Source organism: Eublepharis macularius, chromosome 7, assembly GCF_028583425.1.
Source record: "Eublepharis macularius isolate TG4126 chromosome 7, MPM_Emac_v1.0, whole genome shotgun sequence".
In the NCBI taxonomy this organism is placed as follows: domain Eukaryota; kingdom Metazoa; phylum Chordata; class Lepidosauria; order Squamata; family Eublepharidae; genus Eublepharis; species Eublepharis macularius.
This window is the reverse complement of record NC_072796.1, coordinates 98,138,212-98,165,946: the sequence shown is the minus strand read 5'-3', so window position 1 is coordinate 98,165,946 and position 27,735 is coordinate 98,138,212. Positions and strand designations below refer to the sequence as shown.

The window sequence follows — 27,735 nt, the reverse complement described above, 5'->3', positions numbered from 1 at the left end:
AGACCCAGTAGCTGCACTTAGAAAAAAATATTTAAATAAATCAAATGGGTACCACCCAAAGCTACCTCACAAAACTGTAATAATAGGAGCAAGTCTGTCTGAATAGCTTGGCATGGTAGGATATGGATGTGATAAAAATCAACACATTTTCCCCTTCCCAAGATAAGAAACAAACACTTGGCACTAAGAACTGTTAAAAATGTATTGCAGTTGCTTACAGAGTTCACATGGTCATGTAACATTAACTCTCAAAATCACATTTTAATAGTATCAATTTACAGCTGAATTACTTGGAAGTAAGATTCATTGAGTTCAATATGTATGTTTAGGATTGTGACCTTACTTTCTGTACTGTATTCATCTAGCATTAAAAGTCAAGTTACTGTCCTTAAACATTGCAAAAAAGTCAAGTCAAAAGCAGATTAAAAATAAATTATAGTAACAATAGTAGCATTTGTTAATTCAGGGGGAGAGAGCTACAGGTATAATCAACTATTAGGGTATTAGCTATCCTGTAGATTTGGAGGCAATCAACAGAATAAAATCAGGGAAAAGATATCATAAAAACTGTATCTAACAGAAAACCATTAGAGTCAGCATTTGGCCTTCCCTATTCTAGCCAAGAATATCCAATCACACAAAGCATTCTGAATGTGGTGGTAAGGCAGTCTTTTGGCTGGAACAGAGAAGTCCATATAGACTTACAAGATTCCTTATGAGCTTTGTAAGTGAGGCTTTTCTTTTCCCTCTGAGCAAACAAGCAGCACTTTAAAAATCTAGGACAACCAAGGATAACAAACAGTTAACAGTACTGGGAGGTGTTTTTTATGATTTTGCTGATGCTACAGGAAGTAAAGTTTTCCTTGCATTTGTTAATTCCAACACTTCAAAATTCAACATAAAAACTTAAAACATTTAACATCATGTCATTTAAAATTTAATTGTAATCAAAGGCTTGAGCCTTTGCCTGTTGTTCCATTCTCTCCACAACATTCTTCAAACACTCTTTATTTTTAAAAAAGTAAACATATAATTTTCTTTCAATCTGTTGTAATTTATTATTGTCCAAAACCTTCTTCTTAGCCTTTATGTCAGCAAGAAAATCCATGATAAGCTGGTTTAATTTATTTAACTGGAATTCCAGCTGATGAAACTGCTCAATCAGTTCCTAAATAAAAGACAAGCACAAAAACAAGTTTATATTATATTTATATTGGTAAATAGCACACTTGAATTTTAAAATGTTATTTGCATTTCCAGCCTTCAGCAATCATAGGCCATATCTCTTCTCAGTTTGCTTCTTTAAATATTAAACTTTGGCATTCTCAGGAAGCCTGCCTTTATGCTCAACAAACAGGGATAATAGGCAAGGGCTCATTTAGGAGGATCACTACCAGGTCCTTCCATTCTGAATTCCTGGCCTTCTATTCCTTTCTGAAGACTTGTGGGGGTTCTTGTGTACTTCTAAGCTTTGGAGGAGGCAGAAGGAGTCAAAAGACACTTATGCTGCCTCTGCTTGCCCCAAAGGCCAGCTTTTGATTGATATATAGACCAGGACCAGAAGGCATGTACACTTCCCATGCTGAATGCCAAGGATGCTTGTAGGATGGAGGCATGATAGACCAACATTTGCTGTGGCTGCATGGTTTGGGGCATAAGAGGAAAGACAAATCGCTGTGGAACAAAAAAGGGAGGAGAGTTGGAAGCCAGTAGTCAATTGCTATCAGAGCATGAGGACCACTGACAGCCTCAGCTGCTGGAAGACTAGAAGGGCAAGAAGTAAAAAGGGCTAATTTAGTCCAGGACACAATGCACCAGAGGCATTTGCCACAAGTTACCTAATTTCTGGAGGCCTGCTATAGAATCTAGACAGCTTGCTGCTAACATCCAGGAATGTTTAAGATAAAATATTTTTAATAAATTACTGATTCTAATCTGTTTGCTTACCGAGTTACTAAGAGAGACCCCATCTCCTCTGAAGTACATTGTCTCATGAAGGGCATCTAAATCAGCATCCATCTTTGACAGAAGAAGAGTTTGTTCTTGGCTGAGTACTGCTAATTGATCGAGGACAAACGCTGTTTCTAGACGTAACTTTTCAGCCACCTGCTCAAGGCCTTCATTGGTTCTAAACAACTGCTTTGTATCCTTTCCTTCAAGAAGTTGATACAACCTTCACAATATAAAAGGGTAAGTTAAAAAACCAAAGTTTTGCTGCTATATAGAACTGACAAAAGCCACCTGGACATCAGCAACACAGTAGAAACTGGACTTTGGCAAAGCAGTATGCATGTAGCCTGTTTTCTTGACAATTGGACTAACTTATTTTAAATCCAAGTATTCTGGTCTACACTGTTCAGACTGGCAACACATGAATATAGAATGACTGGTTTGGGCCTCACAATCCCTCAGAAGAACTGACGGTCAGACGTCTTTCCTTGCCAGCCTTTCTGAAGCCAATTCCCAAGGTTGTAAAACATACATATCTAGCCACATGCATCAAGAAGCTGCCACGGGGGAGAGAATGATCCTGTCTGTCATTCCATCAGTGTAGCCATACTTGCTGAAGAAAAGGGGGGATATCTTCACCCCCTTCTCCAGCCACAGCAAAGCCTTCTGATCCACATAGCTACAGTCCAAATGGGTCCTGCATCCCTAGGAATCCACTTTCCTGGTGTCAGAAATGACTGCTAAAGTCAAAGATATTATGTAAAAATGTGACCAAACAAAAACAACAGTTACTAATGGAAATAACAGACTGTGAAGTAACAAGTAAGGTTAAATATTTGGGAATTGAACTGACTGCAAAGAATATAGATCTATTCAAGAATAATTATGAGAAACTGTGGACTCAGATAGAGCAAGATTTGATTAAATGGAATAGATTGAATTTGTCATGGTTGGGAAGAATTGAAGTAGTTAAGATGAATGTGCTGCCAAGAGTGATGTTTTTGCTACAAACAATACCAATTATTCGGGACTCTAAGCAGTTTGAAAAATGGCAGAGGAAAATATCGGACTTTGTTTGGGCAGGCAAGAAGCCTCGAGTGAAAATGAAAGTATTACAGGACGCAAAAGAGAGAGGTGGAATGCAACTGCCCAATCTAAGACTCTACTACGATGCAATTTGTTTGGTGTGGTTGAAAGACTGGATGACGCTGAAAAACCGCAAATTACTGGCCTTAGAGGGATATAAAAAAATATTTGGATGGCATGCATATCTGTGGTATAACAAAGTAAAAGCAGACTCTATGTTTTTACACCATTACATTCGGAGAAGCCTCTTTACAATTTGGAAGAAGTATAGAGATTACCTACAGGAAGGAATTCCCTCCTGGGTGGTTCCTTACGAAGTAATAGATCCGAGAACTGTCGATAATGAACAACAGTGTTTAACGTACAAGGAGATAACACGAATAGAATTTTCTAAACTAAGAATAAAGACGCAAGATGAGTTGTCTCCAAGCTATGATTGGTTTCAATATAGACAGATTAGAGATCTTTATAACTCGGACTGTGCGAAAGGAGGGGTAAGAATGGAGAATTCGGAATTAGAGGAGGTAATTCTACAAGAGGATAAAAAGGAAATCTCTATGACTTATAAAGTGTTGTTAAAATGGTACACAGAAGATGAGACAGTTAAAGTGCAAATGGTGAAGTGGGCTATAAACTTTAATAAAGAAATAACAATGGAGGCGTGGGAATACTTGTGGAAAAATACGTTGAAGATCACGACATGTACTAATATTAAAGAGAATGTCTACAAAATGATTTATCGTTGGTATTTGACACCAAAGAAAATTGCGCTAGGGAATTTGAATATGTCTAATAAATGCTGGAAATGTAAAAAGCATGAAGGATCTTTGTACCACATGTGGTGGACCTGTGAGGTAGCTAGGCAGTACTGGGGAGAAATAATAAGAGTGATAAGTGAGATTTTACAATTTCAAGTTAACAAGAACCCAGAACTCCTGCTACTGAACTTGGGAATGGAGGATATTCCAGCACAATACAGGACATTGTTATTTTACATGACAGCAGCGGCTAGACTTTTGTATGCGCAAAAGTGGAAAGTACAAGAAGTGCCAACTATCGAGGACTGGATTTACAAATTGCTGTACATGGCGGAAATGGACAAAATGACAAGGAAACTGAGAGACCTTGATCCAGGACAGTTTAACATGGATTGGGAAAAGTTGAAGCAATATTTGGTGAAAAAATGGGAGGTGGGAGGAGAACTGTGGCAGTTTGAAAATTACTGAAATACAACAAAAGAAGAGGGAAGTGACTTTACCGGGGGGAGGAAAGTTAAATGAGAAATTCTAAGCAACTATTTTATTTGACTACTATATATAGTATTAAGTAATAGAGGTGTTATTATAAGAATTATAAGGACAGAAACTAACTAATTTTATTTCTGGCAGATAATTGTATAATGGAGAAATTATATAACTAAAACAGAATGAATATAAGAAAGGCGGAAAGAAATACATAGTAACATACAGAATATAAGTTAAATTGATTGACTTATGCCGAAGGTATATTGAGTTTATAGAAGTACTTAGAAATATGTAGAGTATGGGTCAAATTGATTGATTATTTCCGGCAGATAACTGTATAATGGAGAAATTATATAATCAAAATAGAATGAATATAAGATAGAAGGAAGTAAAGAGCAACATATAGAGTATAAGTTAAACTGATTGACTTATATTGAATGTATACAATGTTTATAGAAGTACTTAAAGTTATATAGAATAAGGGACAAATTGTTTGTCCCATATTGACGAGACTAGAATGAATAAGATAGAATACAGAGCACAAAAATTAGACAAATGATTGTTATTATTAAAGAATATATGCCAGGAATGTAATACTTAGTTGATAAGTTAAGTGGAAAAGGGAATAGAGTTAGCACTGTGTTATAATAGATAAGCTTAGAAGAGAGTGAAAGTATATGCTTAATAGAATAAAATAAGTTTGAAATGAGTAGGGGGAAAAGGGGTTGGAAAACTATTGGAAGTCAACAAAAGGGCGGGAAGGGAGGGGGTTAGAATTGGAATACTTAAAGGAAATTGATTGTAATGGATATTATAGTGATTTCTAATCCAATAAAAATTTAAAAAAAAAAAAAAGAAATGACTGCTGGTAGAAGAAAAAACTCCAGTCATTACATCAATGGATCACAGGGTCCAATCAATCTATTGAAGAAAAATCCATGGATTTCAACTGAATTTGCTTCCACAGAAGAGATTTCATGAAACTGCTGGGTAAGGTCACTGAGGTATTTGGCCTGGGTTGTCACCAATATATGCAGTATCATCTCAGCTCTATCTCACACTTCCAAGCTATTCCAGAGAGGCTGCAGAAACCCTGAACTGGACTCTGGAGGCAGTTTTGGAGCGGATGCAAGATAATAAACTGAAGTTTAAAATCAACAAAACAGAAGTGCCACTGGTAAATGGAAGATCTGACCTGGGAAAGTGTCACTTGTTCTTGATGGGTTGCAATTCCCTTGAAAGAATGGGTCTGTAGTCTGCAGGTGCTCTTGGATCCAGGCCTACTGCTGGATAAGCAGGTGACAGCAGTGACCAGGAGTACCTTTTACCAGCTTCGACTAGTTAGCCAGCAGCAGCCCTTCCAGGGTAGGAAAGATCTGGCCACTGTGGTGCATGCCCAGGTTACATCTAGATTAGGTTATGCAATGCAGTTTGTGTAGGGCTGCCCCTGAAAAGTGCTCAGAAAATTCAACTGGTGCAGAATGCTGCAGGCAGAATGTTTGTGGAGCACAGGAGTAGGGATCATCTCGCTCCAGTCTTGACCCATCTACGCTGGCTTCTGATCAGTTTCCACGCACAATTCAAGGTGCTGGTGTTGATCTGTAAAGCCCTATATGGTAAGGGACGATCATATCTGAAACACTGCGTACCCTCTTATGAACCTAGCCTTTACAGTCATCTACAGAAGCCCTACTTCAGGTGCCCTCGCCTTCTGAGTTTAGCTGGGTGGCAACCCTGAAAATGGTCTTTGTGGTTGTGGCACCAAGTGTATGGAACTCTTTCCCCCGGGAGACTCATCTGTTCCATTCTAATGCCCACCAGCAGGTGAAAGCTTTTGCTTTATCTAGTGTGCTCTCAGTGATTCCTCCTTCTTGCCTTTTTGTTGTTTTCCTGTTTTTTGTATGTACATTTTAGCTTTGGTTTTGATAGTTTTGATTATGTGTTTGTTTGGTTTTAATGGTTTTTATTTAATCTGTTAGCCACCTTGGTAGCCATGATGAGGACAGAAAGGTGGAGTATAAATTATACAAATAAAAATTAAAATAAATGCCACTTTTTATACAATAGGCTTTACAGTCCATATATTAACACAGAATTTTGTAGAACAGTAGGGACTTACCTATGTGCAGCATTATCTCTTGAATCAATAGTGCTTCTTGGTATTTTATACTGGGATATGGACGGCTCAGACATTGCTTCTAGTGTCTGCTCCAAACCGTTACTGCTTTGCTTCAGAACTTGTGTTATTTTTTCAAGCAGACGGCTGTTATCCCTAAGTTTTCTCAACTCAATTTCATAAGCTAACTGAAGAAGTTCAAATGCCGCCTTCTGTTTGAGCAGCTGATTACAAATCTGGTCTTGTCTGGATGTGTAGTAGTCCTGTCGAGCAATCTGTAGATCAAAATCACCCTTCACCACTGGCATATTCAATAGCTCTGCATCTTCCTTTATGAGCAAAGGTAGGGTTTCACTGTTTATCTGAGCCAAGTGTGTTTTTATTTTTGAGATTTCATTGTTCAAGCTAGAAATTCTAGCTTCAAAATTTTCTTTTCCAGGCATCTGAAAAGAACAACCACCAGATCCTGTAAACCATACACTTCTTAGTCTGTGCTTAAATAGCTACCAAACCCAAATTGCCACTATGAACTTCTGTTTACAGGGAGACAGTATTCAAGTTTTATTTATGATATAAACATTATTGTAGGAACCACTCTTATCTAAAGAAAACTGCAGATATGTACACACACAGTTCTCTAAGAAACAATTCTAATAAAGGGTTGATAGGGAATGTTTAGTCTGATAGTCAAACTAATTTACAACTAATGTAAATAAATATATTCCTAGAGAAACTATCAAAATTGAATGAGATTAGCCCATAAAAGTTAGAGACTGGGAACAGTTTCTTAAGCACAGGGAAAAATGAAATTCTTAACTATCCTTTATTCTGTTGTTTAGGTTCATACAGTGGCACTAAAACCTGGTTGTGCATTTTTAAAAACAGGACTTACCACTTTCTTTAAAGAGGAAATATTATCCTCTGCCCACTGAAGACCAGATCTCATGCTTAGATCCCTAGCTTTCTGCTGAATTAGCTGATGCTGTGCACAAACATAAGCTGTCTGGAGCCTGGTAAGTTCTAGTGGCTCTTCACAAACATTGCTGCTCTCAGAATCAGTGAATGAACTCCTTATATCAACAAGCTGAAACTTTTCTTCATTTGAACTTTCAACCAACTTCGAGATTCCTTGGAAAAATTGCTTTTTTGTATACAAAGTCAGGGCTGCGGTGCTTTGTTCTTCCTGGCCCAAGTAGTCATCCAAGGCAAGCTGGGCTAACAGCACAGATTGAGGCTCCAGTCCTTTCTGATTGCATTGAACAATAAAGAAAGAAGTCAGCTTCTGAACTCTTTCAATAAGAGATTTCAGCTCATTGTTTATCTTTGTATTCATGACAGCAAACATTGCCTGCACATCTTTCAGGCTTTTAGCTGTTTCCTCCACCATCTCTTTAAGCTTCAGTGACCGAAGACTACTGATTGAAGTCATTGCTTGAAGTTTGTTACGGTGACGAATCTTTAGATTTTTCATCTTTTGGAGTGCCTGAAGTTCATCTTCTAATGCTTTAAGATTTTCTTCTTCCAAATTACTGCTATTTAAATCAAGTGGCTTACAGGTCTTCAGAACTTCACCCAGAGCCTCTTCTTCTAGCACAGGCTTTGCAGAGTTAAGGAGGTTGTGAAATAACTGCAGCTCTTCTTCAGATAATGCATGATACTCATTCACATTTGTACAAAACCATTCCAAAAACGATTTATCTTCCAATGTCTCAAACAACCAATCAAAGTCTTCTCCATTAAGAGCAGCTGTCTCAGGATAACTTATCCTCTTTAGGGTTTCAACAAACTGAGTTCCACAATTCATAGTTTCAATTTCAGCTGATAACCTTGAATTTTATAGCAGGCTTTCATAGCAAACAGAAGTAGTACTTTCTCTTATCAACTACGTCTCTGGAAAGAAAAACAGAATACAAATATGGTACTGTAAACTAAATTCCTATACAATTTAGATTTGTGAATTCCTAGACAATTTAGAATTTCAACATGGAATTAAGAATTTCAACACCAGTAATAAGCAAACAACCCATAATTTCCCAGCAAATCACAAAACATCACAGTATTTGCAGAAAATTGCTCAATAAAAAATGGTTGTGATCCTCAACATGGCACCTACCAATGTATTTTCTGACACTCAAGCGCCTCATGAGATTTGGAGATAAAATCCAAAGGATCTTGAATGTATATCTGTAGTCAAGCTGGGAGCATACAATTTGCGATGTCCCTGCCTGGAAAGGGTATAGCTCTTTGCTAGTCCGTCAGCTTGGTAGAGAATAACTTGAAGTTCCCTGGTATTTCTTTTTATTTTTTGTTTATTTTTATTTATGTCATTTATAGTTCGCCTTTCTCACTGAGACTCAAGGAAGATTACACAGTGTAAGATTAGTACAGTCAATATCAAGGACATTTCCATAAACAATGCCATAGGGTAAATAAACACAAGTTTACAAAGACACAGCATTAGCAAGAATCCAATACAGAGTTGGAGAAATGCTGAAATAGAACATAAGCAATTCTAGGGCTAACATTAGACAACATGAAGCACAGGTAGTTCATAGGAACAAATGTTTAAAATAACAGACTGTAAGTAAGGCAACATAGTGGTGAAAGTCTATGGTCCCTAACTCATTAGTGAAACATCTGAGACCCTCTCCCTACAATACAGTCCTCTTATCCGAGTAAAAAGCCTTTTTGAATAATTTGGTTTTGCATTGTTTGCAGAAAGCCAAGAGTGTGGAGGTTCTCCTGACCTCAGGAGGCCATTCCACAGGGTAGGATCCACCACAGAGAAAACCCGCGTACGGGCTGCTGTTGATTTTGCCCATGTGCTGGGTGGCACCTGTAGGAACCCCTGTTCAGATGAATGAAATTCCCGCGGAGGAACATAGGGAGGTGGTCCCACAGGTATGCCGGACCAGGGCCGTGATGAGTTTTGTATGTAATAACCAATACCTTGAACTGAGTACGGTAACCAATAGGTAGCTAATGGAATGCCAGGGCAGTGGATGGCATCCAAGGAACTTCAGAAGAGGAGTAAGGGGTGGAAATGACACCATGTAACTTGTAGCATCATATCTGGCCCAAACCCGGTAAGTTACATAAACACGTTGAACCACATTCTGTCCATCCCTGAAAGCTCAATGGTAAGTTAGAGTGTCACCTAATGTACATCTTGGTTTTCAGCCAGGTGTGATATCAAATGCCATCATTTTTGCCCCAAACCTTTATCTTAATGGTCCAGAAAAAAGGGTGGGAGGGTGAGCCCAAGTGGTCACTTAGCAACCCCACTCCATATTCATATTTTCAAAGGGACAACAGTTATTGCTTAATTGTAGTTTTTGGTGATACCCAAAATCTATTTTATTTGATATGTTTATATGTCACATTTCTGTCATAGAATTCAAGGCAGTTTAGAAAACAACTGCCCCCAACAAAATATACAGGACAAAAAGGAAACAAGCAAATTCAGACACCTGGTTATGTGTTTATAATACTTTCTGCACACTGTGTAATTAGGTACTGTAGAGTGAAGCTTTTGCATTAGCCAGTAAGATTTTTTCTTGCCGTTTCTGTCTTACACCCATTTTGCTTAATATCTAGCCTAGAGGGGTTAACGATAAAAGGGGGGCAGATTTTGCTGCATGCGTGCGTGTGCGCACATGCACGCGCTCTCTCTCTCCTCTACGTATATCCATTGATCCACTTGGGAAGACACTATTATATTTAAACAATGTTAAATAAATAAATGGGGGCACCTACCAATTTAAATAAAATATCAATAGCCAATTTTAAAACCCAATTTAAAAAACTGCCTCCTTTGCAAACAATGGCCGGGCAGCAGGTCATGTTAAACCTACATCCGATTCGGGTCCATTAGTACCTCAGAGACTAACCGCATTTCCAGGGTCTGAGCTTTGGAAAGTCAAGAGTTCCCTTCGTCTGGAAGTGGAACGATATAGGGATTTATCCAGCCAGAAGATGGGAGAGGTATTTGAAGAAAGAGTGCTGTGAGGTATAACAACACTGTAATTAGGTTGATAGAACAGGGTGGTGAAAAGGAGAAAATCAGCATCTGTCTACTCACCTGAAATGACCCCCAACTGGACACGCTTTGGGATCAGTCAGCCAAAGTCGCCACCTGAAGCAACAACTATACTGGGTAACAAAATTCAAACCTCAAAACTGCTTAAGACCAACCAAAACGACCCAACCCTGCACCGCCGGCCGGAACAAGAGAGGCGCCGCCCCCAACGGGCGCTGCTCCGTTTTCCAAACGGCAGAAAGAAGCCGCGTCCGAGTTTTTTTTCCCTCCAAAGCGGCGCTTCTACTTCGCTTCCCGCTCCAAGAAGTCTCGCGATGCCTAGCGCGGGGCCGTCCTGACGCGTAAAGCCGCGCTCACTCTTGTCATAAACGGATGTACTAAACCGAGTCCCACGGAATCTAATGAGAGATGACCCGCAAAATAAGAATCTACTGCGCCTCAAGTCATAACCGCACACGCTGCCTACGCAAAGCACGAAACGTCTCGCCCCAAATACGCAGATCTTAGCACGACGGTTGGAGGACTACATTTCCCAGCATGCCTCGCGTTCCCGGAAACGCGCAACCAGGGATTTTACCGAACGTGGATGATATAATGCATCGATTGGCAATACTATAGAGCTAAAGAAAATTAGCAGTGTTTCTTCTTTTCAGGAATACAATAGCATTAAAACCTCTTACTCTTTTCAGCCTTTTCTTCAACACTGTAGCTCAGTTAAACGGAGCATGCGCAACAAGAGATACTGAAGCCACCCGCCCTGGGGTTGACCTTAAGGGCACTAAAGCGATGACGTAGAGGATTTGCTAGGAAGCAGGCTTCGAAGGTGGCGAAATCCTTTCCCTGGAAGAGACTCTTGTTCCTCTGCTAAAGAGAACCTCGACAACGAAAGCCTTTTAACCTTTTAGCCAGACCAACCAAAATAACTCAATATAATGTTCAAAGTTTCGAGGTATTGTTAGGCGGGGTAAAAAAAAAACATTAAAAAACTCAAAAAACCGGGTGGTTGTCTGGAGAAAAAAGATCTTTCCGGCTGGATGAAAACTGGAGAAGTCGAGAGCTCGCACGCTATATTGCGCGTGCGTGTTTAAAACCAGCTACAGCCTTACGCTTTTGTTTTTCGTCTTGGAACTTTGCTATCTGTGGCGCTGTGAACAGCGAGGTCGCTATAACGTCAAAAATAACGAGGAAATCCGGCCTGCCCACAAAAGAACTGCCCGCCTGGCCCATTTCATCCTCTCTTCAAAGCCTTTCTGCGCTTGCGCTTCGCTCACCGGAAGCGCATGATTGTGACCCAGCGGAAGTGGTTTGAGCGGGGCGGCTGGCCCGGCAGGAACTGGAAGGGGGTCTGCGGAGCTGCCCCGGCGAATCTTCTTGGGCGCCGGCCGGGCGGAGGTGAGAGAGGCTGAGAGAGCGGGGCGGGAGCGCGCGGAGCCCTTCTCCCCCTCTGGGCTGCGGCTTGATCGCGTAGCCCTTTCCGCGCCTCGGTAGCCCGGGGCTGCGGGAGGGAAGGGAGCGCTTTCTGTCACCTAATGGTCGATAGGCACGAAGCGCCCGGGAGCCGCGGAGTCTTCTCTGCGGCGTTTTCCTCTCCAGGCTAAAGCGGAGGCCTGAAGCTCACCCGCCTTCAGCAGCAGTCTCCCCGCCCCGCTTCCAGGAAATTCCCCTCGCAGCCTTGTGCAATAGGCTGGACCGTTCTCTGAGAAGCACGCGCGACGGTTCCCGGCCGCTCGACGCATTTCTCGTCTCTGTCCTTTTCTCCCCTCGCTGCATCGCATTCCCTGGAATTTCCTCCGCCTTACAAGGCCACCCCAAGCGTAGCTGTTCCTCCTGGCATGATTTCCGCCTTACGTTTATAATGCTTCATCATGGTGCTCAAAGTGGCATCACACAAGATTCTTTTTGTTGCAGCATAGTTGCTGTGTCGTTAATGACTCTTCACAAAATAGTCTGTGGCTTGATACTCCCTTCTGTTGTCCAGTGTCTTTTATCAAGGCACTTTGACTATAGATCTTCTCTTCCCATGTATTGCATTTGCTTTATTGTACCTTTTCAAATAGTTTTGAGTTTTAGATAGCCTTAAGGATAGTGGTTTGAAATTCATAAAGTAAGATTTTGTAGCTTAGACATCAATGTGTGACATGCAGATAACCAACTTTTAAAAATATTTTGATTCTCTGCATGTTTGGAAGTTCAATTGAGGTCAACAGAGATTACTTTTACTTAGTTACTCTTACTTACATGAAGACAATCTTGGCTTCAATAGGTGGCTTTAAAATTTTAAAGAACTTGATAACACTTTGAAAGTTATATAATGCAGCTGTGTCACAAGACAAAATGTTTCCACATTAATTCTTAACAGATTGGAACATTATTTTTGCTAGTGGGATTGGCAAAAGTGAGTGTGCAGCACAGAAGAAAGGGTGAGCTTGTTTGTGGGGACATGAAAACTCATTCCACTGTAAATGATGGAAACGGATAAATGAAGGCCATAGGCATGGATATATTGGGATACAGGAATGGAGAGATGAGGAAACAGTGAGAGCACCTAAAGATGGGTTTTATTTGTGCTGTATTTTGATACTGTATGGGTAAGATGGAGCTTTCTTGATTGTTTTTATCTCTAACTTCTGCTGCCACAGAAGCAGACCGATCTTTAATTTGATCACCATTGTGCAGTATTGGGATATTGGTAAATTGTCCAGTCAGATATCATCAGTCAATAGTTTATTAGTTGCCTTTGGTCCACAAATTCTGTTACTCCTTTGTATACATAGAAGCCCACTTTCTGAGTTACATCAAATCATCTGATAATTAGGGTGAAGTTAGTCAGATGTGCAGGAATCAGGATAGGCACACATCCTCTTAATTTAGGAACAGACCACCATGCCATTTTTTGTAATTATAATCATATTAAAAATGAGCTTCTGTTTTGTGTAGTTCTAATTCAAAAACAAGGCTTGTAAATTCTGAAATTCAAGGCTAGACACAAATAAAAGTTGTTCAGCTTCCTTAACAGCAAAGTTTTATGGAGAAAAATGTCACATGATGCCTGTAACTGCATTGTTTTTAACAGAGCAGAGCAGACTTCTGTTTCCCTTGTGTTGTCTGGAAATGAACAGTGAGTAATTATATTCCATCTATTGCTATAGAAAACCCTTTGGTTTTTCTGCAAGAACTGTTTGGAATAGAGCTGGTTGGTCCATTCTCTTTACCTGTGTGCTGTCCAGCTTTCTATTTATTTAGTTAGTAACTTTCAATCTAGGTGTTTGTTAGACTGGAGATTGTAAACATAAGCAGGAAGGGCTCCTAGTGTGTGCTGAGAACATTCTTTTTTCACGTTTAAGACACATTTTAAACTGTTTTGAATCTTTTTGCTAAAAAGAACACCTGAATGGTAGGAAATAGTGATATTTAGTACATTCTGAAAATTCAGATTATGTATATGTGGCTAGTAGATCACAGTCTTTAAATACTTAGACATACATTTTCTTAGAGAAATTCCTGGACTGAATATTTGAATGCAAAGAAGCTAGAATTAGAAAGTTCTACCCATGTACTATGTATACTAAAGAGTGAACTAAAAAGAACTATCAATCACATGTTTTGGGATGTAGAGCTGGTCAAATGTTAGTTCCCCAGTTATCAAATCAAATTCAAGTACCTGTTGGTCAAAACAAATGTGTACACTGGAGCACTATGCTTGAAAAAACATGATAAATTATTTAATTCTCCCAAGCACTACGTTAGGGCAATTTGTACAAGAAAACTTTGTTGTGTTGTGGGAATATAATCTGAAGTTGTACAAAAGTTGTTTTGATTTACAAATGTAGTCATATCCTAGTTGTTGTATTCAGTTTGTTGGTTTATACAGTTTGCTTCTTTAATTTGTTTGTACTATGATTAATATTTATTCAGAATGTCTTCTCTTTACTTGCATCTCCTGAACTTAACAAGAAAATAGAAGCTTTAAATTGGGAACTAGGAATCGGGAATTGATTTCAGCCCTGTATCCTAGCTACACTGCCTCTTCTTCTCCCCCCCCACCCCCCGCCCCGCTTTGGTGAACTAATGCACTGCTAAATTCAACAAAGTTGTTGACCGTTACTGCTTCTAGATAATTTGTGGAACAGTGGTGCCTATGTTGTTTTGTAATAGTTTGAGAATAAAGATGTTGCCATCTGATCTGCTTGCAGTTTCTTGGAGTGGGGAATCAGTAGGTAGAAGGTAAAAACATGTGCTAGCAGATCTGTGGTAGCCATGTGAAGTCTTGTGGGGTGTTCCTATGATACTTTGCATATGAATGTAAATGTTGTCTGTTAACTTTGCATACAAATGCCCTTGTCTGTTAACAGAAGTAAGGCACTTTTTAGTCTTGTATTCCAGATGCTGTCCCTCAAACCGATAGTAGTTCATACCAAACCAATATCATTTTATAAAGCAAAGAAAAAAGGAGGAAATTGAAAGGAGTATGATGAGCCATGCTGCACATTTACTCCCCAAACAACACAAAAAGTAAACCTGTTGAATCTTAGGGATCTAAATCTGTTACAGCCTTATATTACAACAAAAACAATCAGTTCTCACCCCTATTGTTATGGTTTATAAATGATTAGCTACTATAATTTCTCTTATATTCCAAACATTTGCATAATTTGTTGTTAATATGTTACAAGCAGGGGACCTGCAAGAACTTACAGGGCAAACATCTTATTTCCTCTTCCCCATTATTTCCTCTTTCCCGTCCCTGAAATCCTTATAACCTTTCTCCTTTCGTCACTCTTTCGTACCCACAAGCCAACCTACTTTTATCTGCCCCGCTGTCTTCAGCGTTTCCTCTCCCTGGCAACCTCTACGTGGGAAAACTGGCCCAGTTGCATGGAGCCAGCTGCCGGGCCACTTATGAAGTGATAAACTATAAGGATGTGGGGCATCTCATTTTCCTTTTTATCCCCTTCCCCACACTATTTCCTACTTTTATGGTTGCCTAGCAACAGCCAATGAAGGCATTCATTTCTTAAAGCTATAGGTGTTGCTTCTGTTATTGGAGGGTGGAGTTAACTCCCAGTGTATTTCTTTTATTTCAATTTTTTCTGCAAACCTGGGGAACTTTTCAGATTTGTAGAATGATCTTTCTTGTTTGTTCATGGCTCCAATCTCTATATTTAGTATCTACAGATTTCACCATGTTGACAATGAGATATATTGATTTATTCTTTTGAGACAATGGAAATTTCCCCCCCTTTTTAAAAACAGAGTTGCTTATGTTGCTTATCATTCAGCCTTAGCAAATGTTTTCAAGTTGAGTAAACTTGGATGTTCAACAACTATCATGTTAGCTTACAGAATGGGAAGAGTATTGGAATGGCATGATTAAGCAGGATGCTTTAAACAAGATCTAAACCTTTCTTAAAGGAAGGAGAGTAATGTATTCAGCTTGTATTAAGTATTTTTGTGTAGATAATTTATTTTAAAATATGAAATAAATTGTTTGACAATGTAGCTAAGAGCATGTTCTTATTGTCAGAAGTTGCCGGGGGGGGGCGGATTTGTGTATCTCTTTGTATATTTATCATGGAAGTGTCTGTGATAGAGAAAAGAAGCTGAGCACGAATTATATTAGATGATGTTCTACTGTCTGGCATAGCTTCCCATGATTAGCAAACAGACTCTTGAATTGGACAAAATAAGTAAAGATGGGCAAACGTATTTTCAGAGTTCATAGTTCACATTACCATCCAGATGTGCCTTACAAAATATATGCAGTTCTGTTCATATATGAAGTCCAGGTTCTCAAAGTGTGGAGTTCCCACCCAAAGAGTATTGAACAATAGCCAGTGAGCCTCCTTATGTTTTTAATCTAATTCAAAAAGTTACTAAGACAAATTCTGTTTTATAAAATTATGCAGATTTAAGCTGTGACTTGAGCACATGTTGTACCTGTGAGACAAAAATGCTTTATAGAAAAATATCTGTATTATTTTTATTTATTTTACAAAATTTATACCGCCTTTTATACCCTGAAGACAGGTACCAAATTAAAACATGCATGATAAAAATCACATTTAAAATCCATCGCTAAAATATATGCAAAAACAACAGTTAAAATATTGGGCAGGAATGAGAGATCACCGTGGGAATGCCAAATAAAACAAAAAAGTCTTCACCCTCTGGAAGAAGATGGCAACAGATAAGCCTCTCTGGGGAGAGAGTTCCAGGGGTTTGGTGCCATGACCAAGAAGGCCGTCTCTCAGGTTGTGACTTGTCTAATCTCAGAAGGCACCTGAAGCGGGGCCTCTGAAGATGACCATAGTGGTTGGGTAGGTTTATAAGAAAATAGGTAGTTTTAGGCTAAGTTTAGGATATAGTTTGAACATGTGGGCTCTGAACTGGACTTTGGGTGTATAGTTTTGTTGGCCATAGGCTACATAAATGGGAATACCCTTACACTGGAGAGATACTTGAATAACCTTGAGCAAGCTGCAGGTCCAGCAGATTTGACTTAGACTCTTAAAAGCGCGTACTGTGGAAATCTAGTTGGTCTTTAAGGTGCTATTGGACCTGGATCTTGCTGTTTGACCACAAACACCGTTACCTACCTGAATCTATCTTAAATAACCTTGACTTCAAACCTGGGGTGGTGATGGTGAAAAAGTTTTCAAAGAACATCTCTCTGTTCAATCTAGTAAACTGGCACTGTAAACATAACCACAGTCAAATTCAAATAGAACTTGGCATCCTCTGTAGAATGTAAGTGACCTTCCTATATTTCCACCGAACAGTGTTTGCATTCAGTAATGAATAAGTATGTACTTTTCCATTTGTTTTCAGTTCTTATTGCAAAAACTGCAGAAGCAAAGAAACAACCATTTGATAAGGAGAAATGGGTAAGCACTTTGTGAAAATCAGCCTTTATAAGCATCTTGGGATATATGCTTAGGGAACTGCTGTGCATATCATGGATTTGAGTCAGTTGATAGAAACCCACATGTTACTAGAATGTCTAGAGTATATTTGAACCTGAAGAAATGGGCATTATGAGGCAAAGAAGCAAATAAATCAAAACTCCTATGAACACCATTATTTTGATCAACAGTATATATAGTGTTGAAATTGTGTGTTTACATAAAGTTTAGGGGCTTTTTAATAGCTTCTGGCTCTGAAGAGTTTGACAGTACAATCATATAAAGAGTTATTTCAGTCTAAACCCACTGATATATATTTGAAAAAGTCTGCATAAGATTGCACTGTTATACTTCTATGTCTGATAGGCACAATAACAGATCATTAGGAATTTGGGCAACAGATGTTTACAAATATGCATTATGCATTTCAGTCTGTAATGGGAGTAAAGGAAATCTTATTTCTAAGAAGCTGTTAGTATGGATAATATCTCTGCTCCATTTTTATATTAATTTAATAGGAGGTGTAAAGGTTTCAGCTAGTTTGCATATCTATATTTTTATCTGTCTTTCCTCAAGAAACTCACAGTGCAGTCCAAAGCAGATTTCCTCTAGTATAAGCCTGTTGAAATCAATAGCTTGGCCTGGAGTAACTGCATAGAATTGCTCTGTCAGAGTCTAATTGGAAAACTTTTTGTTTGGCTGTAATAGTAAATCATGGTGTGCTGCTTTGTGGACACTTGGGCTCCCTTTTCCACTTGCATTGGGCCAGCTAATTAGGTATTTGTTTACGGGTTTGTTTTAAAAAAAATTCCAAATGTCTTTCTCCAACTCAAGGCAGTTTACACATATCCAAACCCCATCAATAAAATCAATATGTATACAGGCAAATAGGAGGGGAACAGCTCATACTTTCAACAGCAGCCTATTCCAAAGCCACCACTGAATGAAACCTGCAATGTGCTGCCACTGTCCTAAACTCTATGGCCAGTGATTGGAAGTCAGAACTGAACTGGGGTGGAGTTGGCACACCAGTTCATACAGGAAAGACAGTCCTTCAGATATATGTAAGGTAAGGTAAAAATCAGCACTAGAGATGGGCACGAACTGGGGAAATGGTAGTTCATCGTGTTTCACGAACCACAAACTTTCACGAACTTGCCCTGGTTTGCAAACTGGTTCGTTCAATTTGTGAAAATGTCACTTCTGGGTTGGCAGAAGGTCTTCAGAGAACCCATCCCCCCCCCAATTGCCTAGGAAATTGATTGATCGGCTCCAGTATGTATACAGGCAAATAGGAGGGGAACAGCTCATACTTTCAACAGCAGCCTATTCCAAAGCCACCACTGAACGAAACCTGCAATGTGCTGCCACTGTCCTAAACTCTATGGCCAGTGATTGGAAGTCAGAACTGAACTGGGGTGGAGTTGGCACACCAGTTCATACAGTGATGAACCAAAATACGAACCAATTTAACTGGGCTAAAATTCATCACTGTTCGTGAGAAATGAGTCGCCACAAACTGCCGGTTTGCGAACCACAAACTGGCCTGGTTCGTGATGAACTTCAGTTCATATTTTGGTTTGTGCCTGCCTCTGACCAGCACCTTAAATGGAAACAAATTGGCAGTGTCTGTCTAGCATATGTAACACAATGTAGCTTTTTCAGGACCAATGTGTTGTGTTGAAAATCATGGGCTCTAGATGCACTGCAGTACAAGTTGAAGTTGAATTTAAGGGCAGTCCCATATACAACACATTGCAGTAATTTAGGTTTGGGGTTACTGTGGTATGATTCAGCATGGCCAGATCAGTTTAATTTAAATAGTCGTCCTGCGTACCATATGTAATTGGGAATATAGTTAACAATATACCAATCTCTTTGCCCATCAGTAAGGCTGGATTTTCACATCCTCTTGGTATTTTCACATACTTTGCCAAAGATAAAACTGTTGGGTTGGATTCAGCAGGTAGAAGACACTGGCAGATTGACATTTTTGCCATGTTCCACTTTTCCTCAACACTGGAGCTGTGCACATGGAAGAGAGCTCTATAGTCTTTTCATTGCAGCCTTACAATTTGGATGGCTGTTTGTCCACATGGGTCCTGCAGCCCGAGGAATGAACTTTCAGGCGGTCAGAAGGGGCTGCTAGTGGAGGAAAACATGGTGAAAATCTGCATTCTTTTCACTGTCAGATTGCTTGATCCAACCCACCCCATATAGGGTTGGCAGTACCACTCCTTCCAACTCAGCCTTACCAGCCAGTATCACCTGTATCTTACTTAGATTTAACATCAGTTTCTTCCAACACGGCAACCTGATTATGGCATCTAGGCACTGGTCTAGGTCAGAGATTGGCTGCTTCTGGGGGCTTAAAGAAATGTAAAGCTGGATGTCATCAGCATACTGATTACACTTGGCCCCAAAGCCACAGCTAATCTTGTCTGATATTAAATAACTTTGAAAAGAGAACTGACCTCTGAGGCACCCAGCACGTCTCCTTAAAGAGTGCTGACTCAACTTCTCCAGCAATAATGCGCTGAGTCTTGTAGAACAAAAATGACTGAAACCATTGGAAAAAATGTTTGCTTTTCTGGTCAACTACTGTTTATCCAGATTGGGAAGTTACGGTTTAGGTTTTTTCTGTAAACCAGGATTCCAAACTAGGATTAAATCACTTGAAGGCAGTAATAGTATACTTGCTTTAAGAGAAAAACTATTTAGCTTGCTGCATACTTGGGGAGGAGGGAGTGCTTAGTCTGAGTAGTCCCCAGACGTGTATGTTTAGTGGTAACTATGGCTTGCTGTTATGTCTGAAACAAAGAGTTTCAAATTAATGATCAGCTTCCATTCAAAATTAAATACTATAGGAAAATGTTTTGAACAACTTAAACTATTACTGTTTGAATATTTGATAATACAGTTCTTCTGTTTCTTAATTCACTGTTGTACTATGACTGCTAACAGACACAAATTGAAGTGGCAATGTATTTATAGATGGAGAAGAGAAAACTTACGGTGGGTGTGAAGGCCCTGATGCTATGTACGTGAAGTTGATATCCTCTGATGGCCATGAATTTATTGTCAAACGAGAACATGCACTCACATCAGGGACAATAAAAGCTATGTTGAGCGGCCCAGGTAGGTACAACAAATGGTAGGTTTAAAATTCCATGATTTCCTATGAAGTGTAATGTAACCGCGGGAACGATCTTGTGAACTGAGTCCCCAGCTTCTTTGGTGAAAATTCAACTTTGTGGCTTCCTTTCCTATCAAAGATAATGTGGCTGGACAACTAGAAGTGCATGCATCATAGATCTCAGTATCCTAAACATATTTTGGAAATCAATACTTTATCCATTTTACCATTTTAAAAACCCTTGGTTTTCTATACTTGAGTGTCTGAAATGCATACATTTTTTTCCTGGTTGAGTCTGTTTCCTTACATCATTCACCCTTCCTTGTCCTCCATGGCAGGGAATGACTTTAATCCATGGGCAATAATAGCAGATTGGGTGAATGACAAATATGTCTTTTGTGGTAAGAGCAGCTGAATCTGATTTTAAACTTTTTAGACAGCTTAAAGAACTTCCTTTTTATCAAGGTAATCAATGAATAAAGGATTAAGTCTCTAGAGTCCTTTATAATTGAGCCTGGATTTCTAGTATGTAGCTCCAGGAGGAAAAGCTAAAAACAGTAGCATATGGAATGCTCTGTAACATTTCAAATTCTGCCTTTCTCCAAAATGAATCATGTCTGGGATTTGAAAAGTAATTCTGTAATTTCTCGCTAGCAAGAGAAATGATACTGTTTTAAGGTTTGGTTCTTGTAAGCACTGTGCCTTGAGGTCACCTGGATTGGGATTGTGCATAAAGGAGGTTCTTACTGTTTTTTGTGGCCAGTCTGCACTTGTTGGAAAGAGTGACAGCTAACAAGCTCAAACAAAAAGAGTCCAGTAGCACTTTTAAGACTAACCAATTTTATTGTAGCATAAGCTTTCGAGAATCAAGTTCTCTTCGTCAGATGCCTGATACAGAGACTGGTCAAACACAGAAGAGCAGGAGAGGGAAGAGGCAATTAGGGGGGGAGGGGGAGGGAGCAATCAAAACATTCCTTTGCTAGTATATGTAAACATCTCCTTTTGGTGTGTGTATCAGTTGGCTTCAAAGGAGTTTGCCCTGTTAGTTTGTAGAAGCCAAACAGCTAGACCATCCAATTCCAATGCAGTATGGGCCTTCGATAATCACAGCTCTCCCTGCCAGATGCATCTGACAAAGAGATCTGTGGTTCCCGAAAGCCCACGCCAGGTGCCACTGAGCTCCCCCAGACCCCACCTCTGTAAAGGAAATCTGTTACCTGTGGTAATGTGATAACCATTCATAGTCCCTATTCAGTCCCAGCTTGACAGAGTCAAATTTGCATATGAATTCCAGTTCAGCAGCCTCCCTTTGGATTTTGTTTTTGAAAGGTTTCTGTTGAACTACGGTGACCTTTAAGTCTTTGATGGAATGTCCTGGTAGATTGAAGTGTTCTCCCACTGGTTTCTGGACGTTTCCATTTCTAATGTCAGATTTGTGTCCATTTATTCTTTTGCGTAGAGGTTGGCTGGTTTGTCCAATGTACAGAGCAGAAGGCCATTGTTGGCACATGAGGGCATATATCAGATTGGAGGATGAGCAGCTGTAAGAGCCAGAGACAGTGTAGTTGATGCCATTGGGTCCTGTAATTGTATTCCCTGGGTAGATATAGGGGCAGAGCTGGCATCTGGGTCTGTTGCAGGGCCTGGTACCTGTGCTGGTGACTCTGCTGGCCGATTCATGGTTGTGAGTGAGAAGGAAGCTGACAAAGGCGGAGCAGTGGTCATCATGGACAAACAGAATTATATACAGGAAGCAGAAAGACAACTCTCCAACACAACATTCTATAAAATACTACCTGCTGATCCTACGGAGCAATATAAAAGAGAACTCAATAAAATATTAAAAACACTCCCCATGGACATACAAGAATGCATCCATACGGACACACCCCAGGAACCACGGCCAGGAAAATTCTACCTACTACCCAAAATCCATAAACCGGGTAACACAGGACGCCCCATCGTCTCAGGAAGAGACACTATCATGGTAGGAGTCTCAGGATACGTGGACTCTATCCTCAGGCCCTATGCCACCAGCACACCCAGCTATTTACGGGACACCACTGACTTCCTCAGGAAAATACAGTCCATTAACAACCTACCTGATGACACCATCCTAGCAACCATGGATGTGGAGGCTTTATACACCAATATCCCACATGCGGATGGACTGCAAGCCATACGGAATATTATCCTGGACAAAACCACAGCACACCTCGCCACTGAACTTTGTCACTTCGTACTCACTCACAATTACTTCGAATTTGGTGACAACTTATATCTACAGATTAATGGCACAGCCATGGGCACACGCATGGCACCACAATATGCTAACATATTCATGGCGGACTTGGAACAACGCTTCCTCAGCTCCCATCCACTGGAACCACTACTATACTTAAGATTCCTGGATGACGTCTTCATCATTTGGACCCATGGGAAGGAAGCTCTTGAGAGATTTCATCAAGACTTCAATAACTTTCACCCTACTATCAACCTAAGCCTGGACCACTCTACACAACAGGTACACTTCCTGGACACCACTGTACAACTACATAATGGACGAATAAATACCACCTTATACCGGAAACCAACAGACCGATACTCATATCTACATGCCTCCAGCTACCACCCTAAACATACCACTCGGTCTATTGTCTACAGCCAAGCCTTACGTTACAACCGTATCTGCTCCAATGCTCTCGACCGAGACTCACACTTAAGAGATTTACAACAAGCATTTTTGGGACTACAGTACCCACCAAATGAAGTGAAGAAACAAATCAACAGGGCCAGACTAGTACCCAGAAACAGCCTACTCCAGGACAAACCTAAAGGAACTAACAACAGAACACCACTGGTTGTCACCTATAGCTCCCAGCTCAAACCCATCCAACGTATCATCAGTGAGCTACAACCCATCCTGGAAAATGATACCTCTCTCTCAGAAGCCCTGGGTGGAAGACCTTTCCTTGCCTACAGACAGCCCCTCAACCTTAAACGACTTCTCACTCACAACCATGAATTGGCCAGCAGAGTCACCAGCACAGGTACCAGGCCCTGCAACAGACCCAGATGCCAGCTCTGCCCCTATATCTACCCAGGGAATACAATTACAGGACCCAATGGCATCAACTACACTGTCTCTGGCTCTTACAGCTGCTCATCCTCCAATCTGATATATGCCCTCAATGGCCTTCTGCTCTGTACATTGGACAAACCAGCCAACCTCTACGCAAAAGAATAAATGGACACAAATCTGACATTAGAAATGGAAACGTCCAGAAACCAGTGGGAGAACACTTCAATCTACCAGGACATTCCATCAAAGACTTAAAGGTCACCGTAGTTCAACAGAAACCTTTCAAAAACAAAATCCAAAGGGAGGCTGCTGAACTGGAATTCATATGCAAATTTGACTCTGTCAAGCTGGGACTGAATAGGGACTATGAATGGTTATCACATTACCACAGGTAACAGATTTCCTTTACAGAGGTGGGGTCTGGGGGAGCTCAGTGGCACCTGGCGTGGGCTTTCGGGAACCACAGATCTCTTTGTCAGATGCATCTGGCAGGGAGAGCTGTGATTATCGAAGGCCCATACTGCATTGGAATTGGATGGTCTAGCTGTTTGGCTTCTACAAACTAACAGGGCAAACTCCTTTGAAGCCAACTGATACACACACCAAAAGGAGATGTTTACATATACTAGCAAAGGAATGTTTTGATTGCTCCCTCCCCCTCCCCTCCTAATTGCCTCTTCCCTCTCCTGCTCTTCTGTGTTTGACCAGTCTCTGTATCAGGCATCTGACGAAGAGAACTTGATTCTCGAAAGCTTATGCTACAATAAAATTGGTTAGTCTTAAAGGTGCTACTGGACTCTTTTTGATTTTGCTACCACAGACTAACACGGCTAACTCCTCTGCAGCTAACAAGCTAGCTCACCAAGGCTTTCAGTTATATGTAATACTATACGTACTACAGTAAGAGTCCTTTGCTGGTTGAATCAGGTTATTCTAGGCATGCTATGTTGTCATTATTGTTTAAATTCTAGAATAGGCATCTTTTCCAGTTTTTAAAATATTCTTTCCATTCAGCTAATGCAAAATCCTGTGGTGCTTTTTCCTTGAAATACGACATCCCAGACCAAGCACTAAACTGTTAGTGCAGAGTGAAATTTTTTCAGATCCTAAAGAACTGATAAACACAAGCCAAAATGACAGCACACTTCTGTAACAATGGTACAATTCGTTCTATGCCCCCAAAGGGGTGTTAGAGTTCTGCTGATGTATCACAATTTTTTTTGAAACTTAAGCTAATTTTGAAAGTACTTTCTATATAGATTGTGCAAGCTCTTAAAGAGTTCATCTAAAGGGAATATTTGTAAATGAAAGCAAAATTGTTGATCCAATGGGGTTTGCTTATTCCATGATGAGCATAAAGTTTTAAACTCCATTTCTATATTTGTGAAAAATACATTTTAAGACAGTTCTTACTTGCAGTATTTAAGAGGGAATGAAAAGAAACAATGTAGAATGGCAGATACTTGCAATCAAGAAACCAAATTGCTTTCTGTATGCCCACCTGGGATTGCCAAGGCTTTGTTTGAAAAATCTTATTCAGTGACACTGAACTCCTATTAAAAAAATCTAATGCATGTAGATTATCCCAGTTTGTGATAAAGTTACCGTAGACAGGCTAATTGGATTGGATCTAAAGGGTCCAAGGCACTGCCTCTAGAGCTATCCTCTGGTCGATATGGTCTGTTCTACTGACAGACTTTTGGCACCAGAAGAAGGCTTCACAGTTAATAGAACTTATGGATCCAATCTTCTCTGCTTAGGATGTTACAAAAGAGAAAATTATGGAACAATTCCCTGTTCTTCTTTTTGAAAATAAATTCTACTTCATTTAAAATAATGTTTTAGAATATGGTTTTGGATGTACAAAATCAATGTGTTTTGGCACATTGCTTTTAAATGAATTTATGAAGCCTGTAAGTATAATTATTTGAAAGATGAGGTTCTGAATTAATACTTAAACACATATCCACAGGAAAAGAGGATTATTCAAACAAACAAGTTTGCCTTAGAACTGCATGAAATACCTTGAGGAAAAACTGAATATCCATGTCATGCCAGAGAGAAAAACCTATCTTTTCCACCTGTTCCCCTCATGTTCCTCAGGAGATGGTGGGCTCTCCTCCTTTGGAGGTTTTTAAGCAGAGACTAGATGGCCATCTGTCAGCAGTGCTGATTCGATGACTTGATATGAACTTAAGCATATCTTGAGAGGGAGGGCAGGAAGGGATGAGCCAGTGTTTGGCTCTTGGCGTCCTTTCTTATGTGCCCAGGGTAATGCCAATTGCCAGTTCAGGGTCAGGAAGGAATTTTTCTCCAGGCCAGGGCACTGAGCAGGTGTCACTGTGGGAGTAGCTGTAAATTCCCTGCATTGTGCTGAGCGTTGGACTAGATGACCCTTGGGAATCTTTCCAGCTCTATGTTTCTGTGTTACTGCAAAGCAATAATTTTAGCAGAACATGTTGTGACAGGAATGCTTCTCCCACACTCAAAGATTACTAACCTCCCAAAATGGCTGCAGATCTGTGAAGTGCAAGTAAGCTCCTGTTGCTGTCCCCAAAAGCAAAAAATGCTGCCCGAGCAGCAGAAAAGGCACAGCAAAGTCCATATCTAGTGATTGACGCAGGAGGAGGTGGGGCTAGTCAGCCATCTGGGAATTAGGTGGCAGGACACTCAAGTGCTGCAACTTCTTATGATACTCAATAATAAAAACAAATGTATATTTGAAAGAATATTTTAAAAATTGGACAACTTTTCTGGATTTTAAAGTATAGAGGTGACACAGCTTTTTAAAAATACCCATATTTCAACAGCAAAAGGACTCTTATTGTAAAACATATGCCTTTCTTGTTAAATTTTATTTGCAGAAGGATTATTGGTATGCTCAGTGACTTATTTTTATACACAGATGTAATTTTTCTCCTCCTCTCTCTAGGACAGTTTGCTGAGAACGAAACAAATGAAGTAAATTTCAGAGAGATTCCCTCCCACGTCCTATCCAAAGTGTGCATGTACTTCACCTATAAGGTTCGCTACACTAACAGCTCCACAGAAATTCCTGAATTTCCAATTGCACCTGAAATTGCACTGGAACTGCTGATGGCTGCAAACTTCTTAGATTGTTAAATAAATTATAATAAAAATGTAAACTTTTTTCAGTATTTAATACACGTAGTTCAGTTAGTAACTTTTTTCATATAGCATGTTCTGTACATTTGGTTAAGGACTGTAATGGTCACTGCAGAGGCCGTTGCCTGCAGTGGTTTGGCATGCTTGGGTTTGTTTCGCTGCTTACACCAGTAACAGTCTCCTCACCAACTGAAAAATAAACATGTCAATTTGTGGATGACTTGGCCGTATTCTTCAGCAGTGACAATTCTGTTTTTAATGATAATAATTGTAATTAGAGAAATGCTTTCAAAAAACAGGTTAGAGAAAAATGTTTGAGGGCTTCAGGGGCATTTTTCCCTATAATCCAGTTCTTCACACTTCATCACTGTGCATACTGATGAATTTATTCCTGTGGCTGAAGTTTCAGAAAACTGTATATACTTGCAGCCAGTGTTAATTGCTTTTTCTTTATGATTTAAACTTTTATTTTTCTTGAATATTCATGATACTAGTAGGCATTATTACATTTACATAGTAATGTATCATGACTGTGTTCCAGTGACACAAGTCATGTTAACTTCTAGATAACTTTCTAAACTCACTTGTAGAGTAGTTCTGTATGGTACTGTCAGATGTGTAAAGCCGAATTTCATGAGCAAGATGACATTAACTTACAAAAACTATTTATAAAGGGACTAAAATTCACAAAATGGTGTATAATAAATTGGTTAGGAAGCATGCAGCTCCCCTCCGTAGAACAATGGCAGGTCATCTGGTTGAGAGTTGTAACAAGACAATGTGGCAGTCAGTGCCTCTTTAGCCTTCAAAATGCAAGAGTAAGGACTTTATGCCACCCCTAAATTAGGGACATTTTTGATGTTACAGCCAGGTTAGTAGGTGTTACATATGGTACAACATTTGTGAGTAAAAATATGTTCCACTGATGCATGGGTATCCCTCTTCTAGCAATCAACAGAGTTCTACACAATTAGCCATGCTTTGGCAATACCTTTGCTTAACATTTTTAACTGAATATGCATTCTTTGTCAGCAGTATGAAAAGTAACATTCAA

The 27,735-nt window shown here is 39.9% G+C and overlaps 2 protein-coding genes across 4 annotated transcripts; one reads left to right on the top strand and one right to left on the bottom strand.

The window, feature by feature from the left end:
- Positions 1-32: 32 nt before the first annotated feature.
- On the bottom strand, positions 33-10,961 carry HAUS3 (HAUS augmin like complex subunit 3). Of its 3 annotated transcripts, XM_054984317.1 has the most exons (6): positions 10,478-10,961; positions 10,251-10,398; positions 7,289-8,286; positions 6,400-6,839; positions 1,948-2,173; positions 33-1,168 (listed from the first exon to the last, which is right to left on the bottom strand). In XM_054984317.1, the coding sequence occupies exons 3-6, from the start codon at positions 8,198-8,200 to the stop codon at positions 938-940; spliced, it is 1,809 nt and encodes a 602-aa protein (XP_054840292.1). In that variant the 5' UTR covers positions 8,201-8,286; positions 10,251-10,398; positions 10,478-10,961; the 3' UTR covers positions 33-937. The 3 variants fall into 3 exon arrangements, with proteins under 3 accessions (XP_054840292.1, XP_054840291.1, XP_054840293.1); XM_054984316.1 differs by lacking the exon at positions 10,251-10,398; XM_054984318.1 differs by lacking the exons at positions 10,251-10,398; positions 10,478-10,961 and adding an exon at positions 8,510-9,567.
- Positions 10,962-11,719: 758 nt separating this feature from the next.
- Positions 11,720-26,898, top strand: ELOC (elongin C). The gene is made up of 4 exons (XM_054984382.1): positions 11,720-11,827; positions 17,264-17,319; positions 20,332-20,475; positions 26,488-26,898. Exons 2-4 carry the CDS (start codon positions 17,316-17,318, stop codon positions 26,676-26,678), a joined length of 339 nt encoding a protein of 112 aa, XP_054840357.1. The 5' UTR covers positions 11,720-11,827; positions 17,264-17,315; the 3' UTR covers positions 26,679-26,898.
- Positions 26,899-27,735: the final 837 nt, after the last annotated feature.